The sequence below is a fragment of the Mugil cephalus genome, chromosome 16, assembly GCF_022458985.1.
Source record: "Mugil cephalus isolate CIBA_MC_2020 chromosome 16, CIBA_Mcephalus_1.1, whole genome shotgun sequence".
NCBI lineage: Eukaryota > Metazoa > Chordata > Actinopteri > Mugiliformes > Mugilidae > Mugil > Mugil cephalus.
Window position 1 is genome coordinate 10,745,881 of NC_061785.1, and position 26,962 is coordinate 10,772,842.

At 41.5% G+C, this 26,962-nt stretch overlaps 1 protein-coding gene and 1 non-coding gene across 3 annotated transcripts; both read right to left on the bottom strand.

The window, feature by feature from the left end:
• Positions 1–396: 396 nt before the first annotated feature.
• On the bottom strand, positions 397–25,405 carry arhgap27 (Rho GTPase activating protein 27). 2 transcript variants are annotated; one of them, XM_047608587.1, is made up of 20 exons: positions 25,284–25,405; positions 24,661–24,812; positions 23,061–23,908; positions 12,005–12,481; positions 10,794–11,033; positions 9,592–9,672; positions 9,234–9,356; positions 8,247–8,333; positions 8,057–8,119; positions 6,294–6,361; positions 6,063–6,150; positions 5,658–5,759; positions 5,381–5,479; positions 4,815–4,920; positions 4,545–4,679; positions 2,574–2,672; positions 2,403–2,480; positions 2,157–2,288; positions 1,943–2,048; positions 397–1,550 (listed from the first exon to the last, which is right to left on the bottom strand). In XM_047608587.1, exons 3-20 carry the CDS (start codon positions 23,856–23,858, stop codon positions 1,373–1,375), a joined length of 3,060 nt encoding a protein of 1,019 aa, XP_047464543.1. In that variant the 5' UTR covers positions 23,859–23,908; positions 24,661–24,812; positions 25,284–25,405; the 3' UTR covers positions 397–1,372. The 2 variants fall into 2 exon arrangements, with proteins under 2 accessions (XP_047464543.1, XP_047464544.1); XM_047608588.1 differs by lacking the exon at positions 8,057–8,119.
• Positions 25,406–26,581: 1,176 nt separating this feature from the next.
• Positions 26,582–26,695, bottom strand: LOC125023069. Its single transcript, XR_007114531.1, has one exon. It is a non-coding gene; the product is annotated as a U5 spliceosomal RNA (small nuclear RNA).
• Positions 26,696–26,962: the final 267 nt, after the last annotated feature.

A 26,962-nucleotide genomic window follows, 5' to 3' on the forward strand; every position in this document is an offset into this window, starting at 1 on the left:
GTATTAAATAAGGTAGCTCACTTTTTCTACATTACAAAACATTTTCTACAGCAGAGCTACTTGCTAAACATGTTAATCATTTACAGAGAAAACATATGATCATGGTATTAAAATAGTATCTATCTATCTAAGAATGGCATGTATACAACCATTCTGCACAATAAATATTTATAGCGATCATTTTGTACCAGTACATATTATACGTGTTTTTACTTTAGTTTAAATTGAATGCATGACATTTGCTGGTAATCACATTTAATTTATCTGTACTTTTGCTGTAAACTGAACACATCTGTAAAAATAAATAAATAAATAAATTATACGCCTTTAAATAAACAATCTGAGATTGGAATAAATAAATAATAGTAAGAAGAAGAAATACACAGATACCTGTTGTTGTTTTTTAAAACAAAGTTATTTTATTATGGAATAACTTTTCACCAACTTTCAGCATAAATATGCCATCTATTTCTATTTACAGGTCATATATCTCTTCTATAATCCACCTTTAAGTTCAGACAAATTTAACCACACGCTGTCAAACAATGCCTCACTTGTTAATATATCTATGGTGTTATTTTACAGTTTCTTCAAGTACAGCATGATCAACACATTGTGTTTTTACAGTTCAGTGGAAAATAATCTATACTTCTATGTCATTGTCTACTTCACAGGAAGATGTATTAATATTTATTTTTTATACATTTCTATATTACAATAAAATCATGGGTAAAAGTGAGACTGGATGTCTGACTGAAAACAGCAAACACAATATTAGAATAAAATTTTAGCTATTACTGTGTGTGATATACTTTGAATCCACATGAAAGTTTAAACATGTTTTCTAAAAAAAAAAAGAAGCAATCATTGATTGTTTCTTAAAGAGAGCATTAATGCCAAGTTTGACTTGAGTTCTATTAAAATAAACAAAACAAATGACTAAAATGAAAAATAAAACTTCTTCAGAAAGTGACTTGTGGGAGTGAGAGTAATTTTATACAGTCCTTCTTCCACCCAAAAGAAAAAAAAAAAAAAAAAAGCTCAGTAGCTTTGAAACAGGAAACCACACCTGTGTACACCTCCGTGGCTCGACTTCCAATCTTACAATACTGCCAAAGATAGTTCCTACACATTGAGCCTCCAATGCAGAGACTCTGGACAAAACACGCTTCAAATATCCTCAGCAAAGACGATCTGAAGATGCCACAGATAAATCTGGTAAACTTGACGGCCCCTTTAACTTATTTTACAGAAGAATTTTGATTTTAAACCTTGCACTGAAGCTGAAGGCGTGCACACAAAGCAAGCACTTGTAATAACTTGAACACATTCACACGTTGGTCCGGGTCTGCACTGGAGGCTTGAGACTGCTTTAGCTGGAGTGGAAGATACGCTCGTATTCGTTCAGGATGAACTCCACTATTTGATTCTGAAAGACCATGTGCATGGCGATGTTTGACGACTCCATCTCCGGCCGAAGCAGCGTCGGACCGAACACTATTGCCACATTCTGTACGGTCATACGATTGTCCTCCCCGTATTCAATGACCCTGTCAGATAAACAAAATAATGTCAGAAGAAGTAATATTTTTTTTTTGATTTCCTTTGTTAGTCAAATTGTTTTGAGCCGCAAAGTCAAGACGACCCTATTTCTAGACCAGGAACCAACAATTTTTAATAAACTGAGCTTTACAGTAGTTAATTTATCAGTAAATTAATTAATTTTCAGGTCATTTTCATAAAACACAATAAAACAATGAAAATGTTGAATGCATCCAAAAAAAGTGCATAATAGTCAGAAAAAGAAGTAGATATGATTCCTTGTAGGATCGATTTAACATTCTCAAATAATTTAAATTCAGTTTTATTAATGTGTTAGAGTGGGTCATGCAAAATTATGGCGTGAAAACCACTGAGGACAGAAGTAAAAGATGACGCAAACCTATGCAAATGCCCAAAAAGAAGTTCCATGGTGTCGTGGTTTGGAGCAGGAAGTGATCTGACCAGCTCATACATGCAAGACAGCTTTGAATGGTAATCAGGAATTCCTAGAAAAACAGAAGAAAGGTTAATGACCAGTGAATACAATTAAAGATTATTAACAAATATTCAAAAGTTTGTTGGAATTTGATCAACGGATTCAAAAAGTTGCTCACTTATCGCCGCGATGAACTTATTAAAGTGGCTGTATGGGAAAAGTGGCTCGGGAAGCTCTCGGAAAAACAACTTCAACGCTCCGGTGATAACATGAACGTCCTCCCACTGACCGTCCTCGAGGTCCAGTTCCTCTGTTTAAACACAACAAGGACATGCGCCATTAAAACACAGCAGGGGGCGCTGCAGTCCAAAATACAGTATTATCCCTGTGGTAAGGTGATTTTTTTAATATAGGTCGAGTTTACCATGATCAGCTTTGAAGCGGAGTTTCTGAATGATTGCGAGGTTCCCACTGACTCTGTAGAGCCCATCGATGTCTAAACCTGTAAAGAAACACATCAGCACCACTCGATCAGCTGCTATGTTGCACACAGACTTCCGTATTATTCATTTGTGATGTAAACAACAAGGATTACCTCTCCTCTCCACCGCTTTAACACATTTCTCCACAAAACCAGGCACTGTGGTTTTTTCTTGTGCACACAGCGTGGCAAGATGGCAACCAAACACGTTCTCTGCAGGGAGCAGAGAACTTTTAACAGCATGAAATGTGTGGGAAGTTTCCACAAACGTTATCATTTTATTCCTATTTTTAGAGGTGCTGCTAACAGTCCATGGTTAATGGTCTGGCAGATTGCAGTTTCTGTCGCACATCTACAAACAAGACACTTTAGTTAACCTTAAACTGAGACAGTTTAGCCTTAAACAGAGACACTTTAGCCTTAAACTGGGACACTTTAGCCTTAAACAGAGACACTTTAGCCTGAAACAGAGACACTTTAGCCTGAAACAGACACTTTAGCTAACCTTATACTGGGATGCTTTAGCCTTAAACAGAGACACTTTAGCTAACCTTATACTGAGACACTTTAGCCTTAAACAGAGACACTTTAGTTAACCTTACCCTGAGACACTTTAGCTAAACTTAAATTGAGACACTTTAGATAACCTTAAATAGAGACACTTTAGCTAACCTTAAACTGAGTCACTTTAACTAACCTTAAACTGAGACACTTTAGCTAACCTTAAATAGAGACACTTTAGCTAACCTTAAACTGGGACACTTTAGCTAACCTTAAACTGGGACACTTTAACTAACCTCAAACTGGGACACTTTAGCCTTAAACTGAGACACTTTAGCTAACTTTAAAGTGGGATACTTTAGCCTTAGACTGAGATAATTTAGCCTTAAACTGAGACACTTTAGCCTTAAACAGAGACACTTTAGCTAACTATAAAAAGAGACACTTTAGATAACCTTATACTGAGTCACTTTAGCCTTAAACTGAGACACTTTAGCTAACCTTATACTGAGACACTTTAGCCTTAAACAGAGACACTTTAGCTAACCTTATACTGGGACACTTTAGTTAATCTTACCCTGAGACACTTTAGCTAAACTTAAATTGAGACACTTTAGATAACCTTAAATAGAGACACTTTAGCTAACCTTAAATAGAGACACTTTTGCTAACCTTAAACTGAGTCACTTTAGCTAACCTTAAACTGAGTCACTTTAGCTAACCTTAAACTGAGACACTTTAGCTAACCTTAAATAGAGACACTTTTGCTAACCTTAAACTGGGACACTTTAGCCTTAAACTGAGACACTTTAGCTAACTTTAAACTGAGACACTTTAACTAACCTTAAACTGAGACACTTTAGCTAACCTTAAATAGAGACACTTTTGCTAACCTTAAACTGGGACACTTTAGCTAACCTCAAACTGGGACACTTTAGCCTTAAACTGAGACACTTTAGCTAACTTTAAACTGAGACACTTTAGCCTTAAACTGAGACACTTTAGCTAACTTTAAACGGAGACACTTTAGCCTTAAACTGAGACACTTTAGCTAACTTTAAACTGAGACACTTTAGCTAACCTTAAAGTGGGATACTTTAGCCTTAAACTGAGATAATTTAGCCTTATACTGGGACACTTTACCTTAAACAGAGACACTTTAGCTAACCTTAAACTGGGACACTTTAGCTAACTATAAAAAGAGACACTTTAGATAACCTTATACTGAGTCACTTTAGCCTTAAACTGAGACACTTTAGCTCTTTAGAACTTGAATCTTTCTCTTTCTGTATAATGATCTCAATAACCCATTTATTGTGTACTGGATACAGTAGTATCACTTTTGATGTACGTTATTGACCTTTATGGTTCATGATATTTTCATTCCTCGCTGGAGAGAAAAGATCGGAGATAGGCGGACTTGTACAAATGTAAATGTAAATGTAAATGTGCATGCAACCAGAAAAAAAGTAGTATTCAGTGGTTGGCAAGCAGGACGTACTTTTAGGCTGATTTTCCCATCTGGTCCTATTCAAATCAGGCAAAGTTTGGGCAGAGATACAGTACATCCTTGTTTGAGGTTACCTCTGATGTAGCCTTTTTCTTTGACAGACTGCAGCGTGGGACGTTTCATGAGGAACTTCATCAGCTTGGTTCGAACCTTCTTGGGGTCCGTGTCTCCTGCGGAGCTGGAAATGGGCGTAACAACCGGCTTGGAGGCTAAAAAGAGAAATGGTTGTAATTGTAGCTCCCTACAGGCCCGGTAAATCTAACTGGGTCAAAATTATTACATCATCCATGACACAGTTTCTTTCCAGTAGAAAAAGAAAAAAAATGTAGTTTCATTCGACGTACCTCTCCGCTTCTCGGCGCCGGGTCCAGGCTTGTCTTCTCGCTCCACATTGCCGATCTTTTCGTACAAGTCTCCATCCTCCTCCTCAGAGTGATGGTCCTGGTACTCCTGACGAACGGAAACAAACCAAAAGAGGTCAATGGCGGTGTGAAAAACAAAACAAAGTTGATCAAACAAGACATTTTGAACAATATTGATAGATTTATTCAATTGAACCTAATGAAAAAAGAATTTTGTATGTGCAATTTGTACAAAAAATCTTTTCTCAGGTATATTTAATGTAATTGATTGTTAAAACAAAGTATTATTTTCAAGTCAAGTGAAGTAGACAGTTATTTATGCTTCTCTATTATGCGACTTCATACCATACTGCATTAGTACTAGATAAGAGATGTTTATTTATGACCCTAAGTCCTCTGTTTATAGCCTTTAAGCCAACCATTTACTGGCTTTGGCTCCATATACATTTGCATAAAAAGACCCAACACAATTAGAGTAATACGCTACTTTTTTACGGTGTAATTCTGATAATGTTTTGTTATCTATTACGAACAATGCAAGTACTTACAAGTTGCCGTATGGTGTCCACTAAGACTTTGTGCCAGTCATTGATAATGCTTTCTGTATCGTACTGCACGAGAAACTCCACGCCGTTCTTTCCTTTTAACTGAAGCACAAAAAAGTATTATAGATTACAGAGAACGACTGATATAATACTCAAAGCGTGCAGCCAATGAATATGTGACATCATTGTTTACTTCATGTAGCCAAAAGTCCTGGAAATATGAGCGCACATATTATTTGCAGTCCAACGTGCCAAACCATGTACCAATAAACAAGCACACCTCTAAAACATTCTTTTTGCTGGATTTGTCCTTTGAGGCCCAGGCAATCGTCGCTCCTCTCAAATCCACCGTGACCTCGGGAACAATCTGATTGGTCTTGTTCTGAGGAAAAAAAAAAAAAAAAATCCAGCTGTTTACGAAACCGACGCCACCACATTCCAGGAAGTCAACTCTCTTAAACAAAAGCCTTCACTGTCGCTGTCAGCTCGCAATCCGAGGGCTTGTCTGTGCTGTCACTCAATACCAAGGTGAAGGAACAGCAACATCAAACTCCAGTTTAGTCTGTCCTTTTATTTCTTAGGTGTTAAAACATGGCACTGAGTGTAGGTCATATGAGAAAAAAGTTGACCCTGGCACATATGTTCAGAGCGCTTCTATCATTAATACAAAGTGTGTGTGTCATACCGAGGCCCCCGTTGCTGCAGACTTTGGATCTTTGTGGAAAGTCAGCACTCCCCCGTGGAGAACCGTCCACGTCTGCGACCAGTTTTTCCTGAAAACGGGAGACATACCCTTAGCTAACACAGAAAAATTAAGGCAGTGGAACGCTTTTGGGGAAATGGCGCATAGCTCAGAACGTGCTCACGCTAAAAGGCTGAAACGCGAGAGGGAGAAAAATAAACCATTTTGATTTACCTTACTTTCTTCCCATTCTCAGACACTTTAGTTTTGTTGAGTATTCCAGCTTTCTCCAAGTTCTGCACCTGAAGTTGTAAAAGATCTTTGTAAGTCTTCGTGGACTAGTTGCAAACGATAAGCTAACGTGGAAAGTATGTGATGACATGAGGGATACAAAAATCAGGCCACTATGTTGGACAAAAACGTCATCAGTGCTTGCATAGAGACCATTTTATTACAGCGTGCCTCACGTCCTGAAGATTTACTTCATTTTCTACCCTTTTTCTTTTTGTTATTGTCAGTAAATTCCTTGAAAGAATCACAATCTCAGGTCAGCTGATCAGCTGCCCCTGGAGGTGCCCAGGCCCAAGCAGAAGCTCGGAGGGGACAGAGCTTTTTCTGTTGCTGCTCCTAAACTGTGGAACAATCTGCCACTGCACATCAGACAAGCCGCCTCACTGTCCATTTTTAAAACTCGTCTTAAACCCCATTTTCATTCCTTGGCTTTCAATCCACACATGAGTCTGCCCTTGTTTGGTGCTTTAAGTGGTTTCTATTATTCTCCATTGTTGTAAAGATTGTTGTTTTTATTGTTCCATTGCTTTTAATTGTTTTATGTCTTATGCTCTTACTTTATCCATGTGCAGCACTTTGTCTCGGCTGTTGCCGTTGTTCAATGTGCTATATAAATAAAGCTGAGTTGAAATTGACAACCGCGCTCTGAATAATAACTTCACACCTATGTCTTGGACGTGTGCACTAACAAAGATGGAAGGAAATCTTATAAAACAGTTTTTAAAAAAGGCTTACTTATATTCTATATATATATGTGACTTATCGTTTAATTCATCTCATTTGTTTAGGGGCTATTTTTAGATTTGGTGTGCTAGTGAACAACTGGGGGATGGTGAATGTGAGATCAATACAAAAGTGTGTGAGGTACTGAAGGAACAATGACTTTCAGAAACTTCAATTCACTGTTCACTGAAGTAGCACCTGGATCTGAGAAGTCTGAGAAGACACCTGTAAGGAAGTGGATTGTAGTGTAATTACTATGATGGCCACTAGGTGCTGTTCCCTGGCTCAAAGAAACTCGCATTCAAAACGTATCCAAATACAATACAAGGCCTAAACATTTATTTCCAAAAGATACTATGACAGTTAGTAGAGTTACTACGACCTTTGACAACAAATAAATCGCTTCTTCTGATCAAAATGCTGTAGGTCCTTTTTGAAATTAGTTTTGATTTGTTTGAGGACTCAAACGGAGATAGGTGTGGGAAGGGTGGCTGACTTTATTGACGTGTCTGGTCAGGCGTAATTGGCAAGCCTTTCTAGATCCACCCTTCGCTCCTCTGCGGTTATTCTGTGTTGTTCCTATATGGAAATTACTGGCTCCAAAGAAATCAGCATGACGACAAAGAAATGCCAAAATGAAGGCTTTAAACCTTGGTCCGACAAATCGGTGGACAAATCCCTGTGGCTTTATTCATCTTTTAGAAATAGCCCGTGAAATTTCCACGGGACTTGTTAACAATTTAAAAAATGCGTCCTGGCTTGTCTCATGTTTAAAATGATTAAGAAAACACATTTCGGAGTGAGACCTGGGGGAATACATTGTGTACCATATGAGAACAGGTGGGTTTCAGATGCAGGAAATGAAATCATGCAAATGTTCCTTGGGGGGGGGATCTAAAGTCACACCTCGTACCCATCATAGATAGACAACAGCTATCTATAGATCAAGCTGAAGGTGACCGCTCAACAAACTAACAACCCACGTTATAGCGCAGCCACCTCGAAGTCAGATAATAAGGGTTTCTCCAGGGTTTAAACCCAAAGGCCTTGAAAGAGAGACACAGAACACCATTCAGACACTCGGTGTAGATCACACTGCTTAATATTCTTTTTTTTTTTTTCAGATGGGAGTTAATTAGTATCATCAGACCGGACCGGACAAGTTCCACTCACGTTATGCTGCGTCTCAGGGGAGTTCCCTGTACTGGAGCTGTCGCTGCTGTAGTCTGACGTGTTCCTCTTGTGAGTTGGGACAAACCTCTGAGAGACAGGTAGATAAAAAAAAGAACATGAGGTAGAGAAAACAGACCGATAGAGCATCTACATCTACATAGTAAAGAGAGATCGTTATGAGCTGGATACATTAGTTTGTTTACGATTTACATTTGGTTAGAACTGATAATATCCTGCATTTCATTCCACTATTCATTCCACATTTTAATATAGTAAAATGAATGTAATTTTTTTGTCACATTAATATTTTCATTACAGTAATTTGTAACTCTAAACGGATCCTAACTTCTTCGACAATCTGGCCGATCCACAGCGATGTTTAACAATCCTCATTGTCCCTCTTCATTTAATATAAACCATAATAAATACAATAATACTTTTTAAAAAAAAATAATAATTTTCTGTGCTGCATGTTCTACATCCAAACACAAGAGGAAAAAAAAAAGGAAATTGTATTGTGTTGTGTTGCTAAATGCACAAAACCACCACATCCTGTCCCCAAACTTTTGAACACTTTTGAAGCGTGCCTGTATATCCTGGTTCGAAACCTTTAGCTTCATTAAAGGGGACTCCAGCCCTGCTGTGCCCTCTAACAAAAAACCACTGAACCGCTCACTGCTGGGCGGTGCTGGGCAGTGCTGGGCTCACTGCAGTTGTTTGGTGAAACACAGCGCGAGCCCGTATTTTTATCCAGGAACTCCCAGGTGTTTGTGCAAATACATCCCTCCCCCTGCATCTATGTCCTCGGCCAGTTTCTGAGCACGGCATTCGATTTGCCTTGCTAAATAAGCGAGTCACTACTTTTGCTTGACTGTGTTTTTTTTTTTTTTTTTTTTTTTTTTATTGTTGACGTTGTTGTTGTTGTTTAAGCCGGCTGATGCGTCCTCGACGTGTGGTGCATACGCGTGTACATTAGCGTGCATGTACCCCATCGTCCTGGCCAGAGCTGAACTGAGCAGGCCCCATGGTGTGCCTCCAGTTTTTGATGACCGACACGCTGTCACTCTCGACGCCGTTCTCCATCCTGGAGTGACCATAAGCGACGGGAGCCTAGAGGGACAAACCGCTAGTTTAGCTAAACACAAGCGAAAACGTAGCGGATGACAACAAGTACGCGTTACGTGTAAAGCTGCTTTTCAGCTGGAATCATGTTCCAAATTACTCAATTTCACACCTTCATGACATAAGTGGAAACCTCTTCCCCCATTTATGTGTGTATAACCACAAACATTTCACACTTCAACGAACTTCAACGTGAGGTTGTGAAGCAGAGAGGGATCTTTACCTCAGGCAGGCTCCACTGAGACTTGGAGCCGTCTCTCAGGTAGTAGTAGGTCTGCCCTCGATCGTCCACAGACTTGATCCACTGTTGGACAACATAGATTTCTTAGAGAAACGTGTTTCGCTGACACACACAAACTGAAACTGAAATGACTGCTAATGCTTTGTTCTCCAACACAGCTTATAAAAACAAAAACCATTTCATTGGGAGTTGCCTGTATAGTTGTTGAACACTTTGAAGGCATGAGCCGGGTTTACATGGAGACTTTTTTCTGATTTTTTCCTGACTGAAGGCTTCAGGTCAACCATTTACATGTGAGGTGATCCATTGTTTACACGTACCTCTACTTTTAACCGGAACGGCTATTTTTACAGACATGTGTAGATTCGTGAAAACGTCATGTGACTGATCAAAGATGGCGGTCTCTGGTCTGATCAGCATAGTAGTTGTTACACTTTTATCATTAAAGCAACAGCTTGATTCGCAAAGTCTGTGGAGTCATATCCTCTTTTGCTATTGTGCTGTGTAGACTAATCAAAGCCGGGCTTCAAGGTTTTCCAGCGGTTCCTGAATTTGTTCCACACCCCGGTCTATCTTGTCTTCAATTAATTTTTGATAGACCTTTTTACACAGTTCAATATTTCTATTTTTTCCGCCGCCTAAGCGTGCGGTAATGTCTACTTCTTTCAGAGTTATTTATGTCAAGACAAAGCATGCCCAGACTGAACAGAGCTGACGTCTTTCCGATTCACCATTTACATGACTTCTGATCGGTTTTGGGCTTCTAAACCGATTGTAACCGGAATATTTGGCTCCATGTAAACCCAGCTACAGACACTGAGAGCTCTGAAGGTTTTAATCACTTTACACGATCACCCTCATTTGACACTGTGACAAAACAAGTGCATGGATGTGAAAGTGTGCAACAGTTGACATTTTCTCTCAGGCTCTATTCTTAGCATGGCTCTCTGGTTCATGACAGACGGAGGACCAACATTTGCCCTTTCAGTCTTATTAGCCTTCAAAACAATCACACAAACATCGTGACTGCTGTGCAGGAATGTGCCTCTTAATGTCAGAGCCTTTGTTTCAAACACACAGCCTCCAACAGCTGTCAGCCGTTTTCTAAACTCCTCACAAACCCAACCAACACACATTAAAACGTCCTGCGGGCTAGTTTAACTTTGTGGACTGGACGCGTGTACCTGATCCGGAGAGTTTTCGCTGGTGAACACCCACGTCCCATTGGGTTCCACGTTGAGGTTCCAACCGGTCGGGGTGCTGCGGTCCAGGGCGGCCCGCGGGATTATGGTCCGGCCCGCGTGGCCGAGGGCGTACTCTTTAGGGAGCGTTGGGGGTCCCATGGCATGGAGCTCATGCTCAGGTTCTGGTTGATCCAGAGGTGGGTAATCCTCCGGGGGGTAATCCTCCTCGGGTAAAGGAGGCTGGAGAGAAGTGGATATTGTAGTAAGGTTTTGCAATTGTTCATACAGATTGTAGCCAACAAACGTCCTCTTACAACTTCTGATTAACCTACTGTGGATCATTATCATTCAGAAGATGCTACACTCTGCAGTATTTACTTATTTAATGAGAGGTTAAAAGTCTGAGAAAGATGTTTATTTAGATTAGCTTACTTTAGCTTAGCATAGGGCCTGGAAATAGGGTAAACTGTTGTCCTGGCTATGTCTAAAGATCACAAAGTTGACCTGTAACACTCACTGATGAGCTAATTTTGTGGTTTTACTGTGGGTTTATGTGGAGTATTTCTTGACCAAGCACAGCTAAGTCCTATAGCTTCAGAGTGACATCAGTCTTTCCAAGAGATTTTATCCAAAATGACACAATTACAGTCATCAACAAACTCTCAATTCATTTATGTGTGTGTGTGTCTGTGTCTGTGTGTTGATGTATTGCTTCTTGCGACTGAACGACATTATTAGCTGAATCATTTCCCGACTTTTCTGTGACTTTCAAAAAGAAGTCGCCAACACCCGCGCGACCTCGAAGCATTACTCTTTCTCGGCCCATTAGTGCCGATCCTGCAGCTCAAGGGGAAATAATGGGGACACTTGCCGCTTGTGGCGTGAACAAAAACTGCTGCGAATGTGCAGCAACATAGGGATCTCGAGCGAAGCGCGCCCTAATTTGACATGGTTTATCAAAAGATTTTTTTTTTAGTCCGTCAAGATGAAAAACAGATGTCTGTCGAAAGGTGCCGACACCGCAGGGGAACTAATGCTGGGGACGTTCTGGGCTTTGGCTGTGAGATATCCTAATGAAAATGAGTCCTGTCTGCTATGTAGGTGCGGGAGATTTAATTCCATTAAAAGCTGACTGTATTTACAGCTTTCCCCTGGGTAAAGCTAAAACAGGAGACAGAGAGGCTAAGTAGAGCAGCCAGGCGTGTCCTTACCGGCCCGTCCTCGTGAAACCTGTGCACACTCATGGGCTCCATGAGAGTGGGATACGGGCTCAGGGGCTCTGGAGGTTCCCAGGACGTCTCCCCAGACATTGGGTTGTAGAAGTAAGGGCGACCACTGGTCTCATCCACCAGCTGCTCCCAGTCTGAGGTCCACGCAGTGGGGGAGGCGGTGGACAGAGAACGGGCAGGTGACTGAGGAGGGGAGGGGGAGCGGGGCTGCTCTGCAGGCGGCGGCGGCTCGGGGTCCGTGGGGGAATCTACAAAGGGGTTGTCCCAGGTGGTGCGCCCCGTGGAGGGGTGGTAGTAATACTCCTGTCCACTGTCCTGGTCAACATGCACCTCCCATTCCTCCTGGTCAGGGCCGGAAGGAGAGCAGGACGAGGGAGCCGAGGGGGGAGACTCGGAGATGCTCTGGCGGAGCTGTGCTACATTTACGTACACGGCTGACCGGAGATTTTCATTCTCCACCTGCGGAAGGGAAATTCAGATGGAGAAAGTCAGGGCATGTACAGGTGGCTCTTCGGTACAAGGAATAAAGTTACAGTGCTTGTGCTTTTGTGAAGGTGGGTTTTTAAGTGGAAACTGGAGTTTAAGTGTTTCAAACTGTAGCCTTGTGACTTAGAATGTAAACACAAGATGAAGGTGGAGTCGAGGAGTGTAAAGCAGCAGCCTTCAGCCTGCTGCTCTTGGTATAGCTCTTTATAAGTCAGTCTTCCGCATCTTAAAGAGCACAGGAAGCAGCTCACAGCTGAAAAAAACACATGCACACACCACAGAGGGGTTCCTCCCACATGCGATGATCAATACCCAATTCTATACTTTCATTTCTTCGCGCACAAATGTCAAAACAATGCCCAGAGTTCATATTGGCACTAATTCCCTGCTGCCAGAGGAGATCACCTGCCAAGCTACTGTGTGCTCATTTCACTTTTTTTTCAAAGTGCTGGATTACAAATAAAAATGTAACTACCTAACAAACAACAGATGACTGAAAACGAGGTCAAACTTCTCTACTATCATGACACATTAACTTCCCGCTGCAGGACGGCTTCTCGTCCTGTCCTGAATTTAAGGCCGTCGGTCGGTGTCACCAGAACGTTCAGATTGCCTCTGTCAAAGGGAAGCTGTCATGTCCTCCACACCATGGCACTTTCATGCGCATGGTTCAACCCGCCGCGTTAGCAGGAACATGGCATGCAAAACAGATCCGGCAATGACAACTAATTTGCTTGAAGAGTGCCAATGACAGTGACGCTGGATGTGGTGAAAGGCTGCCTCTGTTCCCAGTGTCCTGACGCAACGGCGTTGCAGAAACTATTTGACACAGTTGCACTTTAAATAGCCTCTGCCACAAAAAAAAACAAACAATAAAAACATTTTTCCTCACCTTTGTTCGACTGGGGCGACTACTCCTCCTGCGACTTATAACCCTGAACAGCCGCTCATATGACATCACGGCGGCGAATATAAAAGTGCAGTCCGTCTCCTGCTACAGTCTATCTACCTCATGTCTCATTGCTAACCTCTTGATCTATATTTAAGACCTAAGACTCGCATGTGTCTGCTGTAACTGTTCCATCACTATGATATATGGTGCTATAACTGGAGCTAAGCTAACACCACTGCTGTTATACCGCTAATTTTTCAGGTTCCTCTACGTCAAAGGGGCAGATACTTGTGAAATACTCAAACTGCCTTCACTTCACAGCAGTTACTTGAAGAATTTCAATAGAAACGTATGTTCTTCTTGTACCTCATCAAGTCATGTAAGTCTAATTCAGTCCTTAAAGTTTGATTTACTTTAAAAAAGGTATCAAACTAAAGCTGTGGTGAAGGCTTTTTAACCTTTCTAAACTGTTTTTTTTAACAGGTTTCACTGGAATTTACCTCATTTCCAGTAGTTTCACTTTCCAGTAATTCCCGCACAGAAACTTGCATTAACCTTTGTTGTTTTGAGGTACACAAGCAGATCTTTCTCTCGCTTATTTTCAGGAAAATGTTATTTTTAAGAGCGAAGTTCACACACAGAGGACCGTTTTAATGTAACCAGAGTTAATTCCAGCTAAAATGTTCCACTGTACTGTTGAAACAGTTATATATATATATATACATTATGCTTGCATATAATTAGCGAGCGGAATCAAATCATTTCATAAAAATACCATCAAATGAGCTATTTTCTGCCCTTCTTCCCTTTTCTTTGCTCTGCATTTGCGTGCAGGACTTAAACGTTGTGCCACCACGACCGTTGTGCCTCAGTTTTGGATCCCAAAACAAGCTGCCCAACGTAACACGCGAGCTGAGAAGAATATTCCTGCATGACGACGGTCAATGTGATAGCTTTGCAGAAACCGCCTCACCATTGACCTCCACATCGTCACGTGGCAGCTGAATGCGGGCAGCCAGACAACTGACCCCAAAACAGATTGATTTTCAACAACACTACGCCAACACACACACGCACACACACAAACAAACAGAGAGAGGAAATGAAAGAGGTGTATCATTGATCGGGGAAACGGCCACGTTGGAATAAGTACACAACTACATGCAGTGAAAACAAAATCACTTCATATACACAAGCAGTTGCATCAGTAAACTCTCTGATGCGAACGCATTGTAGACTGTTGTAACTTTGAGAGGAGTCCGCCAGAACAGTAGCATGTAGTGTCAAGTCAAAGAACTTGTTGTACTATTAATACTACGGCAGCACATCATGTTTTATTACTACTTTCTAAGATTGTACATACAAGATTATGATTTATATTGGATTAAGGAAACGTAAGTGTCAGAGAATAAAATGACTTTCCACCTATGCACCTTGTGACCCGTTTAAAACAAAGACTCTCATTCTCTTTCTTACTTTAAATGCGTTTCACTGGCAACACTTCTGTGTACTTATTTACAAGGAGTGAATACTTCTTTCAGTACTGAGCTTATGTTTTATTTTTTTTAGGTCACACGTGAACAAAATCTCCTTTGTTGATTTTCACTTCTGTACTTTCAACTTTCAAACGAGTGGATCTGCATATGATTACAGATCTACTACAGCGCTCTGATGTGGTGGCTGTGATGAAAACACTCACACGGTCCCACCCCCCCCACCCTACAAGCTAGGTGACTGAAATGATGACGATCGACAGCAGAAAAACTTCAAAATTCAGATGTCAACACGGAAGCAGTAGCAGATAAATCAAATTTGTTACAACACAAAAACTGAAGCTCATGAAGGCAGGGCGTCCACTACACACGGCGCAGGAAAAGAAAACAAGCGCCGAAGAGACACGTTTTACGCAAAACAGGAAGCACTGTAATCACAAGCGAATAAATCTAAAAACGAACAGTGACGGATGAAACAGACATTTTTTTTTTTTTTTTACAAAGTAAAAGGTGAAATCACGTACCTGAGGGACCACCGGGAGAGTCAAGCCCTGCTTGGCCTGGTGACTCGACCAAACCCTGGAGTACATGTCCACCATGTTTATGTCGTTCTGTCTAGAAAATGCATATTTTCCCAAACGTGCGAAAAAGGACGCCGAGCGACTCAACGCTCAGTCGAGTTGTGATGGGACAGAGGTGAGCATTCGCGAAACCCGCCCTCACCCACACATCCTCCTCTCGCGGCGGCGGCAGCAGCTGTGACAGTTGCAGCCCAGGCAGAAAGGAGAACTATGAGTTCTGTTACAATAGCAGCAGGAAGGGACTGCGTGAGGTGTGTGTGTGTGTGTGTCTGTGTGTGTGTCTGTGTGTGTGTCTGTGTGTGTGTGTGTGTGTGTCTGTGTGTCTGTGTGTCTGTGTCTGTGTGTGTGTGCTTTTATGCGCCTGTGCGTGAATTCCTGTGAGCAGGATAGGGGGGTAAAGGCTAACTGTCTGCGTGCGCGCACAAAAGCAGAAAAGAGAAAACAAGAGGGTAAGATAGAGGGAGCAACAGAAGCTCTGCGGGTCACTTCAACCTACTTCCTGACTGCGCGCCCATATGACAGAGAAGGAAATGACAGCAATGGAAACAGAGCATTTTAATAAAAAAAAAAATAAAAAAACATGCCCAATAGGGTTGTGAAAAAAAAAAAAAACAGATACCAAATGGTGCTGTGTTTTCTTTGTGCACGTGTGGCAGCTTCTCTAAACTGTACAGTATTCATCCCTTTTCTAGTAAGTGTCACTAAAGAGGAAAAAGGGGAAGCAATAATTTCCCACAGTGAAAAAGGGGGAGCAGCTAATATTCAAAACTGCAGCATCCACGAGGATGAGTGCTTGAAACAGGAAGTCTAGGCTGGGTACACTTGTGAAATCAACACTTCCTTCTGCAGGGGACAACATTAGCTGCGATGCAGACAGATGGCGGCTATTTTCGTCAAGGTTTTTGGGTTGGGGTTAATCACAAAACAGGTTTGAGGCTAAAGGGCAGTGTACATTACTGACATAAAAGCTTTCAGGCTCTGAGAGTCGCAGTGCGAATTTTCCATTAACAAGATAGTTTGCCATTCAAATGTGCCGAGGAAAAGGGAAAAACCTTGAAAACACATGGCCTGATTTTTGAGATATGCTTCCTGTTCTGGTGAAGGGTATTGTTTACGTTCAACAGTGCAGTTTTTGTTTGCTCAGGTTTTGTTTTCCTTCACACATATTCAAACTGCCGTGTTGATAATAACCACTTTTCCAACGGGGGCAAAATCCTGCAGCGCGGAGAAGGCAACCCTCTGCCCTCAGCAATGCATGAAGCAGCAATCTCCTTGATTACTTAACCACATTAGCACTCATCCAATCAAACAATGGGGTTTCAAATTGGGGCCCAAATCACGCCACAAAAGCACACAGTTGAGCTATTGAATCAATCTGGCTCCGCTCTCTCTTACATCACACTCGTCATGGCCCAGAATTCGGGATGACTCCAGAAATGCTCAATGTGGAATCCATCAGCTTATCGCTCTGCTCCTTATCAGCCCAGGTCTGCATGCCGACGTCCAAAACCCTGCTGATGAAGCTCCTTTCGTGACAGATCTCTCCCACTCTGTGTTTGTAGGTGAAATGATTTCCATGTAGGAGGAGAAAGATTTAAGTGCCGGTTGTGTTGCAATGCTCTGGAGAAACTGAACTGGAAACCCGACTGTGTTTGCAGAGATTGCACGCTGACATTTAGACCTCGTATATATCAACAGTAAGAATACAAAAAAAAAAAAAAAAAAAAATGAGGGGGAAAAATAAGCTCGTCTTAAACATTCAAGGCGTCTCAGTGCTGAGAACTTTCTGCTCGGCGCTAATGACTGAAGCAAAACACCATTGTGCTCGCCCTCGAACACAATGGTGAAATGATGGGATCGCTGCAATCAGGCGCATCATTAAAGACGCATTTTACGAGATGACACAAAAGACATTCCTGAGAGTATGACTAATGCGGCTCTTGACAAAAGATGATTTAGCTTAGCTTAGCATGTCTCTTGAGTGTCTTTGAAAAAATGAAAGCCAAGAAAATCCAGACGTTCTGCTTAATCTAACGCAATGTATGCAAACATGTATCCAACCATTTCTTCTAAGTATGTGTCAGAAACATACTATCCATTGGTTTTGGTGGCGTGTCCAATGGCATCTTCCTAACTACTCCCACCTCTTAAGATTTACAGACTGCTCCCGCCTTTGTATATAAAGAGTTATCCCTCTAATGCAGTGGTTCCCAACCTTTTTTCCTTGTATCTTGTAAGAAAAGCCGAGGGCCCCCCAATCCGTACACAAACAGACGCACCATCGGACCTCCAGGAGTATTATGCAGTTCCATCTATACATGAAACATATATGTACGCAACACTGGTTAAAAACTGGTGAAAACTGATGGTGAGCTCAGAACAGACAAGTTTTGGTGTACCCCCTCGTGATCCCATGCGCCCTCCTTGGGGGGGTTGCGGACCCCAAGTTTGGAACCACTGCCCTAATGCATGTGCAGAACCTTGTCTTTGCGGTACGTTCTAGAGCAACTTTTTGGCTTTAACGCAAGCGACGTCTGCTATTGTCGCTGGTGGTACCTTTGGTGTCGGATTGTTCTGTCTGGGCCTTAAGTGGCAAGTTTGTGAATTAGATGCATCATTTTAACTGAGCCAACAGAGCTGAGCTAAGACAAAAATAAACCCTCGCTGCTGATGGAGTGGCTGTTGCTCAAGTCTCTGTGACCCTTGTTATGATGAAACGTTGAAATCTTAGCTCTTCCAGTTTCCCATATGAATACAGACCATTGTGATGTTTCATGCAGGAACAGAAAATACAGCGCTTATTTAGCTGGTTAGCTGGCCAGTGGCAACTTTTTTTTTTGGGCCAAGACACGTCATAATGTCACCGCCTGCATTAATTGCCTGATGTTGCTTTGATAAGTCTGGGCCTGTACAAGTACAAGTGCTTCAGTGTCAACAGCGTCAAGCCTTTAAATTGTGTAAAACTAAAAGGCACACCTTTAATCTCTTGATTTATTGCTGCTTAGTTCCGTCATTTCACCAAATCCATCAAACGCTTCAGACTATTTGGATAAAAACAAAACTATGCACGCAAAAACGAACCATTCCTCAAGCTGCATCGGCTCTTCCTGATCCAAACAAATGACTCATTGCTTTAACAGTGTTTTTAATATGTTTGTTGTTAATATATTTGATGGCTACAGCTTTCACAGATCAGATAAATAAGTCTCAACTGGAGTTTAAAGTTAGACTTAAGTATCAGAACTATCTTCACAACGGCACTGAGGTTTGTTTTTTTTTTTTTTTTGTTTTTTTAGAACACGCTTCTAACCGTTGGCTTAAAATTAAGGGAAATGGTCAAGTGGCAACAACTGTGGCCAGGCCTTCTAAACTCTCTGTGGTCACAAAACACATCATATATAGTTCAGATGATATATGTGCCCCAACCTACGCACCGCACAGGCTACTTTGTAAAACCTAAAATCGAGACTGAAGGCGCTAATTCCGTCATAACCCGTCTATCTGCACATAGATCATCGTCCAAATTTGGTGGAAATGAAAACTGTCCCTCGCCAGGGACCTAACGATGCACGCACCCGCTCGAACACACCTGATGGACACGTGTTCTGTACCGAGAGGTTTGACGAAACACCCACACGACCTGTTGGAGCAGTTTGTTGGCATTCAATTTTGTCTGTTCTGATGAACAACAGGAATTGCTCTTGCCGATGACGTGCAGTTGGGGAAGCCACGGTTCCCACACTCTCTTCGCAAATATAGACACACTTGGCTCAGATGTTTGATTTAAAAGGCCAGAAATGGGAAGGAAGTACGCCGAGATGTGCAGAACCTTTAATGCAGCCGCCAAAAAACAATTGAACGTTGGACTTTTTGTGACAATCCTCTTAAGTCTGAGAGATAAAGGGCTTTGATATGTTAAATATTCATCAGTGTTGCTTGGAGGTTTATTTGGAGAGCGCTGACACACTTTGTGCCATAAAAGTACCAATAAAGACGACAACATAGCGTAAAGGAAGTGCATAACAATAACAAGAATCCAGATTAAAACGACCGTGAATTTTAACTTTTGCAAGTTCAAACTAACTATCTCTAGATTCTGAATCCTAGTTTTGGATGTATCCTCCACTTTCCAACCTTATAGCCCCATCTGAGACCACAGTGAAGCCTACACACTCTCCATATTAAGTGACCTACATTTGGGCTAATTGCAAGTTCTGCACATTACATATGCGCACACACGCCAACTGCATGGCAGGACGGGCACCCAAAGCTCCAAAGCCCTGCTTGTTGGGAGTCAGGCCAGACCCCCTCACATCACCATGGAGATGGCCCTCCATTGTGGGGGTAAGAATTGATGCACTTGAGGGGTCCTGGCTCATCTAAAGTCCTGTTACAAGTGTACGGGGAGGGTTCATTCACGTTTCCACGGGGGGGACAAGTTATAACCATCCTAGTATCGAAATGCAGTGAAAACGGTTGAATCGTGGAGGGAAGCAGGAAACTGCGCTGGCAATTACAGTGCGGCGATGCAAACAAAATCACTGGGTACGCTGGGAGAGAGGCTGCAGCCATTACACGACTCAAACAAGTGGCTCACTCATTTGGCTGAAACTGAGCGCAAAACCCGATCAGACCCCCTTCACGGGCGAGAAGCTTCACAGACGCCACTTTCCCTTGCAACAGGTGCAAATAAAAAAAAAAAAGGAAAAGGGAAAAACTGTGGTGAAACTTACCTGCAGCCAACGTCTATAAACGTCACCAAACTACATCCAGAGGAAGTTCGGATTGGACGAGTTTAACTCTCGCATATGTTTCATCGCTGACCTGCGGTGCGCGTAATGATAATTCCAGGATACTCGCTACCGGTGGTGGGGAAAGCAGGTAGCAGCTGGAGGTTTGGGAGTGGCTGGCACCTTTCGGATTAACTCCTTCCTTTCCACCACGGGAGAGGCCAACCCATCTGACACAACCTGTTTGTAACCTGTTCTGGAGCTACTGCATCGACTGGAGCACAGTGCGTTTTACAAGCCTCGAAGCTGATGACATTTAAAAAAACAAACAAAAAAAGAAAACCTAAAGCTGCAACCCTCCTCCTAGACTGCTCAACAACTTATTCCTAAATGCGAAGGAGGGATTACCTCAGAAACTTTCGCTGACCAAAACTGAGACCTTGAATCTTGAAGCTGCCCTTTTTCTTTCTCTTTTTCTTTTTCTTTTTTTTTTTTAAACTGAGGTATTCAAGGAACACCTCCTTTCTCCCATTGAACGGGACGGGCGGCTATTCATATGCAGATGAGCTGGCACAGAGACACTGAACTCAACCGATACGTTGTTCCAAGTCCTGATCAAAAAAAAAAAAAAAATGTCAAAACTGAGAAGGAGATTCAGCCTTCAGTTTAATGTAAACAATCAGGTTAACAGATCTCGAATGTGTGGGAGGAAAGTTGCATAAAGAGTTCAGAGAGTTGTGCAAACTCTGATTAATTGCCCTCAACTGATTAATTAGGCCACGAATTTAAAAATAAAAAAAAATTCTGGTGGCGTAAAGATAAAACGAAATCATCTCATGACACCTTCCCGTTCCTCATTTCTACTAAAGGCTATGACTTCAGGATTCATTAGCTGTTTTGATCTGTTTTGATAAATATCTGTCCCAGAGCTGCACCATGGGTAATGTAGGCACTCACGGTTGTGATGCCTGGTGAAAACAAAAAGGTGTTGTATCTAGCGCCACTGTGTTAGTATTCATTCTTTTAATTATAAATGTTACTCAAATTAGTCATGGTACATTAGCTGCTATTAAAAGACTTGTGTCCCACATCCGTTGAGGCATTATGGGTAATGTAGGCAGCAGGGTTCGACATTAATGTGAGATATAAAATGAGGATATGCGGTTCTGCTGGATTCATTTCATATACTTTATCCGTAAATGACATACAGATTTGTTGCCATTATCAAAACACGTCCGAATATCTGTCCCAGAGCTGCATTGTGGGCAATGTAGGCACGTTTTCATAAGAATGAATGTGGTAAATAAAAAAATAATAATTTTAACTTTAAAAAGTTAGTATTTCTGGCTCTGCTGTAGCAGTTTTGACTATTTTAAATATAGATATTAGATATATTAACCAGGGTGTACAAGCCGCAACAAAAGTCCACCTAGATATGTGTCACATAGAAGCATCATGGGTAATGTAGGCAGCAGGGTTTGTTTTGACAACCAAGTACAGGAGAGATAAAACTGGTTAAATTTCTGTTTCTGGTGCTACTACACCAATTTTAAAACTTTTACCAAATGCTAAAAACATTAGCCAGGCTACAGTAGCTCCTGCTATCAAAAATCATCCAAACAACAGTCCCTGGAATGCATTATGGGTAATGTAGGCACTAAGTTTTTGCAAGGAAGAAAGTGGGGAATAAAATCCCCATGTGCCTAGTTCTACTTCACTTTTGATCTTTTCAAACGGGAGCCAGATTACACAAACTGGTAATATAAAACCACACATAAATATCTGGCCTGCAGATGCATTATGGGTAATGTAGGTTAATGCATTTGGAAGGCAATGCCGCATCAGTACTGATTCTTTCTATTTACAAACATTTGGCTACATGAGCAACCAAAACACCAATGTATAATGGGTAATGTAGGCACCAGGTCTCACGGCAACAGGTTTCATTCAATGAACTGAAAAAGTAATACTGCATTGGTGAAACTATCTATATCACTTCTTCTACGTAAGAGGAAGCTGTTGTAGTTTTTATTCCCTCCACAACATTTATTTTAAAGCTTAAGTTGCTTTCCACCATTAGGATTCACAAACAAAATGTTTAAATCACCCAAGAGTAGTCTATGTCTATTCTTTTAGATTAGTTCTACAAACTACAGTAAAACTCCCTAAGTTGGGATGAGTAAATATTAAGATACCACTGCAGTATATATAATAAGTATAGTTAATGAGATTCAGGTTGAGATTTTACAAAGAGAACTTAAGGACTGAACTATCATAACATTAGGTTTCTGTTAATTAAATAACCTGATATAACCTTGTCATAAGGAAACTGGGATTTGCATGTCATCCAGTTCTCTTTCCAGTTCCCCTAAGAACAAGAAGTGAAAAAAAAAAAAAAAATAGGTTTTATTTGACAACAAGTGAGTTTTGATTACAACAACAAAATGAGGCATACCTGAAAGCACAGCTAAAAAACAAAAACAAAACTCCACTAAAAAGACAGCATTACTGGTATATTGTTAAAGGCTTTCAGAGTCAAGTCTAAATTAACAGAGACGAATGTGAAATAAAATAATCCTCATTTGTGCAGCACATGGCTTTCCTGTGGGACAGATGAACTTGTTTTAATAATTCTGTTTTCCCCTTTGTGGTCCCATCTTTGCCTGGGTGTTGTAAAGCAATCATACAATGAGCCCATGAGTCATTTTAATGGACCGCACACGCACTCGCTGCAACCCACCGCAAGCGTTACATGACGAAATTGCGCCCTCTTGTGTCCGTGACACCTTAGTGACACACTTCGGAGATTGCAAAAAGAAAACATAGCAAAGAGTAAACATTGCGTGAGACTCTTACCTTCTGAGAGTGCGGTGCATCTGAAGAAAAAGTCCCCTCTGCTGCTGGATTCAGCCTCTGCTGCTGTGATGCCGAGGCCTCAGGTGAATCGACAAATTCAGGCAGCTCAGGAAATGTGTCAAAGTCTGTAACGTTTATCTCTGGTATGGTGTCGTAGGTGTTTGGGGGGGGTGGAGGGAAATCCATGTCATCACCGTCGCCATCATTCACAAAAGTCTGAACTACCGCCTCCTCCTGCACCGAGTTGTGCGGCTGTTCTTTTTTGACCTTCGCTACAGGATGAGGCCTCGCGTACAGGCCTTCAGTGTTTAGGGTTTCTGAGGTGACCGAAGTCCCTCCCGTTGAAGTGTGTCCCTTCTTATCACCCAGAGTTTGTGCAAAGCTGCTGGCGGTCTGTGCATTTTTCAGTGGCTCACATGGCTTCACATCTGGTACATCGTCACAGAAACCAAAAGTGGAGAACCGATGTGTTCCCCTGGAAGAGTCCTGACAGGACACATGGTTCGCCTTTGTGGCTTGAGGCGGTTTCACACTAGTCATATCCAGTGACTTTCTGCGTGACGGACTCTCAGAAGAATTCAGCTCATTGGGGGAACGGCCGCCTTCGGCAGCTACCGAGAGCTGCTTCATATACTGTGCGGGGACGTAAAAGGGCTTGGTGTGCTTGTCTTTGCGGACATGCCACCAGTGCTCATTGGTCTTGGAGACCAGGATGTAACTCTCTTCGGGCTTGATTGACACGAGGCGACCGTCCCTCGCTTTGTACTCGAACTCATACAGGACTGACACGAGCTCCATGCTGCGGTGCGTCCGCCGGGCCCCTCGCTTAGTGTGGATGCATCTTGCAGCTGGAAAACAGAAGAAATGTTGAGTGTGCGTTATATATATATATATGTCAGTTAGTGACTCACACGCCATTGTCATGCACTTCCAATCTCGAGAGTGTAGCTGTTTTGCATATTTTTGGAGTAATTTTGCATCTCCTGTAGTGATTTCATCTTGTTTTGTATTTGTTTTGTCACGATTGGGCATGGTTTTGGAACAATTTTTTCATTTTCGTTCCAGTGTTTTGTCTTTTGTGGATGTTTTACATCCCTTTTCGGTCATCTCGTGTCTCTTTGTAGGCGTTATGTGCAGTAATTTTGGCCAGTTTGTGGTTGTTCACTTGTCATATTGAGAATCTTTAGCCACTTTGCAGGTTTTTGCATCCATGTATCATATTTGCGTCAATAATTCAAGTCTTTTTTAGTTGTTTTAGATTTTTTGGGGTCATTTAGGTACGCTTTGTCATCGTCTTGCCTCTTTGTTGCCATTCGATTGACTCCCAATTATCAACTCAACTCGAGGCCCTCGCCTAGGGAACCCCTGTAACCTTTGGCCCCTGGCGCCTGTGCCCTGTGAGAGCGCGAGTAATCCGCTCGACGCGCTAATAATGAGAAAGCTGATTTACAAGAAAAGGCTGTTGCATTTGCAGGTTCGGGTTAAGAGTGTGAGCAAAGGCTGGCTGGCTGAGAACAAAGCCTCCTCTTCGTTGCACAGAACTAGACAGGAAGTTGCTTTCCAATTGCTGCAAAACAACATCAACCTAAACTTCACTCACAGGCAGCTCGAGCGGCCACAAAACAGGAAGCCTGCACCAGCCTCGGCTCTGCGTCAGTCCGACGTCACCTCGCAATCTCAGTTTGCCTTTTCGGGCGATGTTTTATTCATGAAGCACTCGGAGTATTCACAGCTTTTTGTTGTCTCCTCCTCCTACATGAGACAAAATTATATCAACAATAACAAATAAACACAGTGCCCTTCAGGTGGTCATTAAGATACGGAAAGTATAACTTTAACTTCTGATATAGCCATTTTGTTGAATCTTAATATCTACATTCTGTAACAGATGTAAAAAAAAAAAAAATGTTTATTGTGTTGTATAACATAAGTGTTGTATAATTATGCATATATATATTCATGTAATTATGAATACAGAATATGGAAAATGAAAAGTAAATGGGTAACATGACTTTACTTAGCTCTCTGAATCTTTTCCAAGTCACATATAGCCTACTTCAGAATATAATTTTTAGTTTGGCAGATCAAAATTGTTTCACAAAAGAAGCAGAAAGCTGGTGCGAATTATTATTTCATTCATTTCATAAGGAAAACTGCTAACAAAAGACATCTCATCCCTGAATTTCATAGGCCTGAGTAGGAGATAATAATTTGCCAACTTACCGTATTTTGTTTCCACACATTCCCCTTCATTGGAAGTCTGTCCTAACTGCGCTGAAGCTGCACTGAGTCTAAACACAGTCCGACTCGCAGAGCGCAATCCGCCGCCTCGCACTCATTTCCTGTTCTGTGCGCCTATGTGAGCCGAGCAAAAGTGGCAATTGGTGATTCATTACTGCAGAAGCCACAGAAAATGGGAAGTCTTTAACCGGAGTTCCCGGTCTATTCTGTTTTGTGATGTATGTTCTTTTTACGGGACCTCTGTTCTACCAGAACGCGACGCAGGCGGTGAATCACTCGGCCAAGAATATAATAGTTATTTAAAAGGTATATAAGAATAAAGACAGCTGCTTGCTGGCGTACCACTAATGATGTAGTCATTATTTGTATTTATTTTAGGCAGATGAAACTCACACGCGAAGCATAAGATTACATGTCAGCGTGTAAGCGTGAAGCGTGACTGTGAAACATCCAAAAAAATATACATTTGTATTTGGGATTCGATTTGTTTGTGAATTTTCTAATAAGTACACTTTAACCGTGTTTGGTGCGCAAGTGCACCACCTGCTGGAATTTCATGTCAAATGCAATTTATAGATTTTCAAAGATTTTTAGATTTAAATGTTAATATAATTTTAAAATTAAAGTAGTTGAGTTAATTTGCACCCGATTTCTCCTCTTTTTCTGAAGTGATTCTAATAATATCACTACAAGACTGATTATTACCTTGAGACATGTCTTTGTGCATCTATTTGGCCCGTATGGATATTTTAGGTCTCTTTCCTGTCACTTTACATGCTTTTACATAGTTTTTTGTGTCTCTTAGTAGATATAATATGGTCACTTTGAGTCTGTTTCTGGTCATTTAATACCTTTTTGTAGCCATTTTACATATTTTCGTCTTTATTTTGGTCATTTATTTATTTTTTAATCTCTTGTGGTCATTGGGCTTTGGGACAGTTTTATTTCTTTGGTTGTTCCTTTATATCTCATTTAAAATCTCGTAAATCTTTTGTTTTGCAACAGACATTAGTTAAGCTCTGTGATTATTTGATTTGTTTGGTTCATTTGTTCATTTAAAGCTTGTGTAGAATTTTTTTTTGTCCCTATTTTTAATCTCATAGTTTGCATTTGTGTGAACTTTATGGAAATCTGTTCCAGGATGTTTTTTAGCCTTTTTTGTTAAGCAGTTTCACATATTTTTTATCTTGAAGCTATCTTGTGCGTTTCGCATACTTGTATCTTCCCAAACAGGAACACCAAAACGGAACCTAGACCATTACTTTTTAACAAGTTTAGGAAGCCCCACCGAGGCAGGACATCAAAAAATTAGAAAGAACTCATGCTGTTCCTCTCCACGGAAATCTTTAGTAAAAGGCGAAAGATTTATACGATCTGAAGAGAAACATGAGTGTGTTGATGGGTGGGGCAACACCGATTAACTCCTTCACCGACATATACCCCACAGTGACGGTGCAACTCTGAAGCCACAGCTCATGTAAGCTCATGTCGAGCCTGCAGCATCTTGTCATCTTATCTTGTGTTTTTCTTCCATGGTTGTTTTACGTTTCTTTGTGGTTATTTTGTGCCATCCTAATACCACGTGGTAATATAGAGGCACTCTCTTGTACGTAATTGCATAGTTAATTTGCATATTTGCATACGTCTGTGACCCTTGTACT